This window comes from Chinchilla lanigera, unplaced genomic scaffold, assembly GCF_000276665.1.
Source record: "Chinchilla lanigera isolate Chin_1 unplaced genomic scaffold, ChiLan1.0 scaffold00160, whole genome shotgun sequence".
Taxonomy (NCBI): domain Eukaryota; kingdom Metazoa; phylum Chordata; class Mammalia; order Rodentia; family Chinchillidae; genus Chinchilla; species Chinchilla lanigera.
The window spans coordinates 1282960-1290496 of NW_004955561.1; the positions used below are offsets into that span (position 1 = coordinate 1282960).

General features: G+C 51.8%; 1 protein-coding gene across 1 annotated transcript in view; it reads right to left on the minus strand.

The window, feature by feature from the left end:
• Positions 1-10: 10 nt before the first annotated feature.
• Camk1 (calcium/calmodulin-dependent protein kinase I) overlaps positions 11-7537 on the minus strand; it is a gene marked incomplete at its 5' end in the record, with an annotated part of 9741 nt that continues 2214 nt past the window's right edge. Inside the window, 10 exon segments of the mRNA XM_013509086.1 lie at positions 11-201; positions 293-410; positions 1662-1749; positions 1841-1919; positions 2546-2658; positions 3672-3747; positions 3841-3967; positions 4695-4833; positions 4911-4985; positions 6448-6579. Coding sequence (XP_013364540.1) covers positions 119-201; positions 293-410; positions 1662-1749; positions 1841-1919; positions 2546-2658; positions 3672-3747; positions 3841-3967; positions 4695-4833; positions 4911-4985; positions 6448-6579 — 1030 coding nt within the window. The 3' untranslated portion in view covers positions 11-118.

Below are 7537 nucleotides of genomic sequence, written 5' to 3' on the forward strand. Positions count from 1 at the left end.
AGTGAGAGGAGTGGGTGAGGAGGACATGGGGCAAGGTGGCTCCCCAGTTCAGGGAGGGAAGGGGAGCAGGCTGCCCCCAGCCCTTCCCATGGAGGAAACCCTGACAGAGACCAGGGCCCTAGAGCTGGGGCGGCAGTGTCGGGGACAGCTCCGGGCCTGGCTCCACACAGCAGTCTCGACAGCAGTAGCCTGCTGCCGGCCCTGCACAGGGGACAGAGAGCTGGCTGCGGCCGCCTGCCTTTCTGGCCTGGGCCTCCTCACAGACCAGCCCTCCCCAGAACCTGGTCCTCACCTCCAGCTGGGGGTGTCAGCAGCTCCCCATGGCTCGCCAGCTGTCCCTGCCCCTCCTGGCTCATGCCCAGCTGCAGCTTCCGCATGTGCCGCACCACAGCTGTAGCATTGAAGGCTTGCTGGGGGACAGGGGAGAGGGACACCTGAGAACGGCGAAGCTTGTGGGGCCAGGCTGGGCAGCAGGGGCCTGTTCTCTTCATTCAGGGTTACACAGCGATGCTTCTAAAACCCCCGAAACCTCTACACAGTTCTGTTCGGTCCCACGTTTACATATGCACACGTGGGTATATAAAATGTGCACATAGGACAGGACACAGGTTCACGTTCATATGTTAACAGCAAACCCCGCACAGCACTGTGTCAGGCACTGTGCTAAGTAAGCACTTCATGTTCATTCATTTAATCCTCACAAACTGAGGCCAGCACTACTATTATGAATTTCAAAGAAGGAAATTGAGCTACAGAAATATTAAGTAACTTACCTGCATATATGTGAGATTATATATATATGTGATTGTGTATCATTTTCTATTCAGTTTATCCCTGAGGTCAGATTCACCATATCCAAAACTAAAGTCATCCCCTCCAGACATGGTTCTGTCCCTGGGATAACCATCCCAACGTTGGTCCTACTGTCCACTCTGTCCCTAAACACCCGCCTCCTTCCTCCCTCACATCCATTTCAGCACTTCCTATTGATTCTACTTCCCAAAGGACTGCTGCTCTCTGCCCCTGTGGTCTCTCTTGCTACTGCCCTAGGAGCCCTCAGCATCTCCTGTCTGCATCTCTGCCACAGCCCTTCACAGGGTCTCCCAGCGTTCACTGTGTGCCACTCTCTGCACCCTAAGAGCCCCTTCTGAAGGGCGAAGTGCTGCTTTGAATTCTTTTAGGCCTCCTCAGCACCCCCATATCAAATTGGGGCTCCACTGTGGCTTTTAAGGCCTGAGCTGCCTGGCCTGGCCTGGCTTCTCCAGCCTGGGCTGCTGCTGCTCAGGGTCCTCGCACCTCCAGCCCAGCCGGGTTTCCCACCAGCACTTCCTGAGTGGCTGCACTGTCCCCTTGCATTCCTGCTCCCTCTGCCTGGCTAACTCCTCTTTGGCTGACAGGTCTGCCCCATAGACTGTGTCAGATGCCTCCCGAAGAACAGACTTCTGCCTTTAGATTTGAAGGTCTGGGACAGTATCTGGAATTGCATGTCAGGGGGTGCTTATTGAATGAATGAATGAACAAACGAACAAGTCCTCCAGAAAGTGTCCCTGACTAGTTACTTCTGCCCAGCTTGATGCTAGATGCTATGCAGGCTGAGTCTGGACAGGGGTGGGCAAGGGACCTGCGGAGGCTGGAACCCAGGACTAGGGCCACTGGCTCACCTTCCACTTGCTCTTGGCAAAGTTCTTCTTGATCTGCTCGCTCACAGACTGGTGGATGTTCTTATCGAGAGCTGTATCTCCTGCGATCCTGAGGTGGGGAAGTGTGCAGGGTGCCTGTGAGAACCGTGCTGGCCCAAGGCCAGGCCACGCCCCAGCCCCTAGTCCGTGGGGGCTCTTACCATGGGTGCTGCAAGGCCTGCTCACAGGTGAACCTCTTCTCTGGATCCTTCTCCATCAAGTGCCGGATGAAATCTTTGGCTGAACCCCAAGATAAAAGCAAAGACACAGCATGGCAGTGCCTGTGGACACCCTAACATAGTACTCCCGCAGGACAGCACTTAACTGCACACAGCAGGACAGAGGCCAGATCTGCTCATGCAGCCCCCCAGTTCTGGCTCTAGGGCCCCCACCCCACCCCGACTCGAAGCCTTCTCCTTTCCCTCTTAAGCATGATCAAGACTACTCAGGGTGTTCACACTTGGTAATGCCTCCACAGGATGGCTTCCAAGTAGGGGATACAAATGGAGGGATGAAGATGTTATGGCTGTGTTTTAGGCATTAGGAAGTCAGTAGGGGGAAAGTATTTTCAAAAATACTATGTTTGAAGACTGACTAAATAAATACCTACACACCTTCCAGACTGAGCCAAGCAGATGGGTCAGGGACAGCTCACTGTCTGGGGCTGGGGAATCAGACTGAAGGAAGGTAGTGGGGAAACACCAGAGCGGATAAGGAAGGTACCACAAACAGGGCCCAAGAGAAGAAGGCGAGGGGCCAGCAATATAGCTCTGTGGCACAGCACCTGCCTCGCAAGCGCAAAGTCCTGAGTTCGATTCCCGGAACCAAAAAAAAAAAAAAAAAAAAAAAGGCAAATCCCAGAATACCAGAATCAGAGATGTCGTCCCAGTAAGGAGAGTCAAACTCGTACTCGGCCTTCAAAATCTGTTCAAAGAGTTTGGCATCATTCTCGTCATAGAAGGGGGGGTAACCGCAGAGCCTGGGCAGGAGAAACTGGTCCTCATTTCCACTTCAGCGGCACCCTGGGCTCAGGCTGGAGCTTGCGGGCAGGACAGGAGTGAAGCAGGACCCACAGGGAGAGGTTCCCCCTTTGCAGAAGCCACCCCTCCTTGCCCAGCTACATGGCCCCCCTCCCCTACTGGGGATTGAATCCAGGGCCTTTGCTCTAAACTACAGCCTCAGCGCTTTTTGTAATTTTCTTTTGCTTTTTTTTTGGTCTTTTTGAGACAGGGTCTCACTATGCAGTTCAGGCTGGCCTTAAGCTCACTTCGTAGCTCAGGCTGGTCTTGAACTCACAACGATTCTCCTGCCTCAGCCTCCCAAGTGCTGGGATTACAGGCATGTGCCACCATGCCCAGCCCTTTTGTAATTTTCTTTTGAGAAACAGCATCTCACTAAATTGTTAAATTACCCAGGTTGCGCTTGAACTTGTGATTCTCCTGCTGGGATTACAAGCAGGTGCCACCACACACCACTTACCCTCATCTTTTTGTTCCTTGATATTGTCACTGCTTTGCCATCCTTGGGGGCCTCTGCACTTGCCCTTCCCTCTGCCTAATCCTTTCCTCCCCCAAACTTTAAATATCTAATTCCCTCACTTCTTTCAAAATGCCACTCACATGTCCCCTCCACAGAAAGCCCTTCCTGACCTTATCTGAAATGGCATCCACGCCCTCTCCATACTCCTGCTGCATTTTTTTTCACAGCATTCTTTTTACCCCTTGACAGTACTTTATAGATCCATCTACTTTTTAATTTTCTGCTTCCCTACTACAGTGTCAGCTCCCCAAGGCAGGCATGTGGTCTGGCTCGTTCTCTGCTAAGTCCTCAGTGCTTGACACAGTGCCTGAAACATAGTATCTATTCAATGAAGTGATATTAGTAATTAGTAGGCAGGTATAACTATGGATGAGAAGGAGCGGGGTTGGAAGAGAGGGGCATAGGGAGGACAACTGTGAAGCCACAGCCTGCAGTGGCCATGCCCCGACTTACAGGATATAGGCGATGACCCCAATGGACCAGCAGTCCACAGCCTTGCTGTAGGGTTTCTGGGCCAGCACCTCAGGGGCTATGGAGGAAAAGGGACAGAGTGATGACAAATTTCTGCCTGTAGCTCCTGGTTCCTCCCTTGCCCACAGCTTTATCCCAGGGCCCTTCGCACCCACGTAGCCAGGGGTCCCACAGGCTGTGGAGAGCACGCTGCCTGGATCTTCCATCTTGGAAAGGCCAAAGTCTGATATCATGATCTTGGAGTCTTCATCCAGGCTGTAGTAGAGCAGATTCTCTGGCTTGGAGTGAAGGAGGCCAGGGAAGCGACAGTCAGTGCTGGCCACGGGCTGGCCAACCTTCTGCTCCCAAAGCTTGACTGGGAAACCGCAAACCCCCAACAGCTACTGGCCAGCCAGAAAGCTTCCATCTTGGATGAAGGCAGGAGGAACTCAAGGAAGTTTTCAGAAAAAACAAGGGCCAGGGGAGGTGGGAGGAAATTCTCTGTAAACCTAGAGGAATCCTGTTTGAACATCTGTGAGTGCCAGTACTGGCTGAGTGCCTCACTGGTTACATCCTCACCACATTCCCTGCCAGCTGGTCTGAACAAGCCCACTTTGCAGGTGAGAGGCAAAGTGACCTGCTCAAGTGCTCAGCTAGGGAGCAGCAGGGCCAGGGTTCAAACCCGGAGCTGGCCACCTCCTAGACCAGACTGAGACTGCTACCTAGGGGCTCTATCATCTGAGAAGCACACTTCAGGCCTCCTTCCTTATGCTTTGCTGTCCTGACTGAGTTCTCTACAAAGAGCAAGTGGGACTTTAAGGTCAGAAAAGCATGCGGCACCCTACCCAGGTAAAATGCCAGTATGAGTCCTGGCCTGAAATGGGAAGAGATGGCTTAGGGTCCCAGGCACATCCTGCAGGCAGGAAGCCCTGACTCCAGGAGAGGGTGAGAGGCACCCAGGGTCAGCAGTGACTTGCAGAAGTCCCGCCCCGGGTGCCCCAGTTCCCCATACCCTGTGAGCCCCACCTTGAGGTCCCGGTGTACAATGCCCAGGTCGTGCAGGTACTTGACAGCATCCAGCACCTGCAAGATGAGGCGGCTGGCATCCCGCTCCGTGTAGAAGCCTTTTTCTACAATGCGGTCGAACAGCTCCCCACCTGACACCCTGCAGCAGGGAATAGACAGTGTGGCCAAGGGAGCACTACCAGCAGGGACACTGGGAGAGGGTGCAGTGCCACTCACAGCTGCATGATAAGGTAGAGGTGGCCGCCACTCTCATAGATGTCATCCAAGGCCACGATGTTGGGGTGCTTGATCCTGAAATGAGAAATGAGGACAGCTTGGCCTCTGCCCAGTGCCTGCACCCTGGCAGGACAAACCATGGATCTGGCCCCACCAGGAGAAGCTGATTTATATGATTTATTATAATTTCTTGGAAGGCAAAGAGTAAAGGAGCAAACTTGGGGCTCTGGCAGCACACAGACCTAGGTCCACATCCTGCTTCTGGGACATGCTACATGCGCTGGACTTTTCGTACCATAGCCCTGATGGACAGCAGGGTCTTAGCCTGCCCCCCTAAAAGGTTAGCCACGTACCCAGAGACTGTCTTCTTACCACTGTTCCCCCAGCATGTGTGCAATGTAGGTGCACAGAAACGCTCATTGAGCCAAATGTAGGTTTTGCCTTAGTTTCACCACATCTCAAATGCAGCCAGGGACAGGACTTCCTTCCCAGGGCAAGGGTGACACAGGTGAGTGGCCTGGCGTACACTCAGTGGACAGACCAGTAAAGGTGGCTGACATTGGAGAGGAAGCTGTGGCTCGGCCACAGTGCCTGTGTAGCTCTGGGCAAGTCCCTGGCTCTGTCTGGGCCTTGTTCTCCCACTTTCACTTCCTGGTGGTAGAGATGATCATTTCTCTCCTGCCCAGGATAAGCTCAGGGGAGAGACTGGAAGTGAAGGTTCTCTACAAGCTTTCCAGTGTGAGCAAGAGGTTGCAAGCAGGGGCAGCAGGGGCAGCAGATGCAGCTCTCGGCCTGCCAAATCCATGACTGTATGGGCAGAACCTGAAGCAGGTCTAGAGACAGCAGTGGCTGAGGCATGTGGGTTCACACCATGCTTGAGGGTTGACCTTGGGACCTGACTGAACAGATTAGCCCTCTAGAGCCAGGCGTGGTAGCACACGCCTCTAATCCCAGCACTCGGGAGGCTGAGGCAGGAGGACTGTTGCGAGTTTGAGGCCAGCCAGGGCTACAAAGCGAGCTCAAAGCCAGCTTGAACTGCATAGTGAGACCCTGTCTCAAAAAAAAAAAAAAAAAAAAAAAAAAAAAGAAACAAAAACAAAAACAACAGATTAGCCCTCTGGAAATAAATCCTGGCACATCAGTTGAATCTCCATTGTTAAGTTATTGTGCCAGCCACTTAAAATAAAGGACCTCTAATTGTTCCCCCATACTCCTGCCAAGTAGAAGGTCTTGGTTTTTTTTTTTTTTTTGGTCTTTAGAGACAGGGTCTCCCTATGCAGTTCAGGCTGGTCTTGAACTCACTTTGTAGCCCAGGTTGGCCTCGAACTCACAACAATCCTCCTGCCTCAGCTTCCCGAGTGCTGGGATTACAGGCATGCGCCACCATGCCCGGCTTAAGTGGAAGGTCTTATCTCTGTTTTATAAAAGAGACTGTGAGGCCCAGAAAGTTTAAATGGTTTGTGCAAAGCAGGGGAAGAAGGGCAGGAGGGGTCAAGGCAAGGTCAATCTAGAGGCAGGCTGGCTATGGCTCACGCACTTGTGCAGGACAGCGATCTCGTTCTCCATGCTGCCCTCTTTGCCCTCCAGGGCCTTCTTGGCAATGCATTTGATGGCCACCAGCTTCTGAGTCCTCTTATCTTCTGCCAGGATGACCTCTGAGAATGCCCCCCTGCAGGGAAGAGGGTTCACATCCCTCAGCCTTGCTCCACCCCTGTGGATTATGTTAACACCTCTGGACTAGGAAGTGTGAGGAGACTCTCCAAGCACTTATCTACCCCCTGCTCTGGAGGTGGCCATGAGACCCAGGGTTGACCAATCAGAGTAGTCAGTGCCTTGGCTGTGGGCACTGGTCATGTGATACAAGGCCAGCTACTTGCACTGTGAGAATGAGACGCTCTCTCCTGTGAAGTTGGTAGGGATGTCAGCCTGGAGCAGATGCTGAAAGGGAAAAACTGTAGAAGAAAAACTGTTCTTTTTAAAACATTTTTCTTTTGAAACTGCCTAGCTCGTATCTGCCTCATGGCTTTGTAATTACTTTCTTGACACCTGTAACCAGGAGAGTGTAACCAAACATACAAAATGATTTGTAGCATTGTACCAAGTTTCATGAACTGATGATCATTAATCTACCCTTGTAACTGATGATCTCACCATGCTAGCTAATCAGAAGAACTGCCAGGCTGTTTTGTCTTCATACCTCCTTTGTACCTCCTTTTTGTGCATCATATAAAAGCGCTGGACCATCAGAGATTACAGCATGATAATCTGGGAGTGATCCCAATCAGTGCCCATTGACATAAATAAATCTGCCTCCAAATTCTTGGTGTTATTCCAGTGTTTCTGGTTGCTGTTGCATGCAAAGCCTATTTGAAACTGAAGCCAACACAAAGGACCTAAAAAAGGGTTAAAGATCATTTCCTGATATCATGTGGGCCCTGGTCCAACTAGGCCTGAAGTCTACTATGAGCATTTAGATCACACATGTGGGCCCTGGTCCAACTAGGCCTGAAGTCTACTATGAGCATTTTTTTTTTTTTTGGTTTTTTTTTTTTTTTTTTGGTTTTTTTTTTTTTTGGTTTTTCTCCGGTACCGGGAACCGAACTCACGACCTTGCGCTTGCCAGGCAG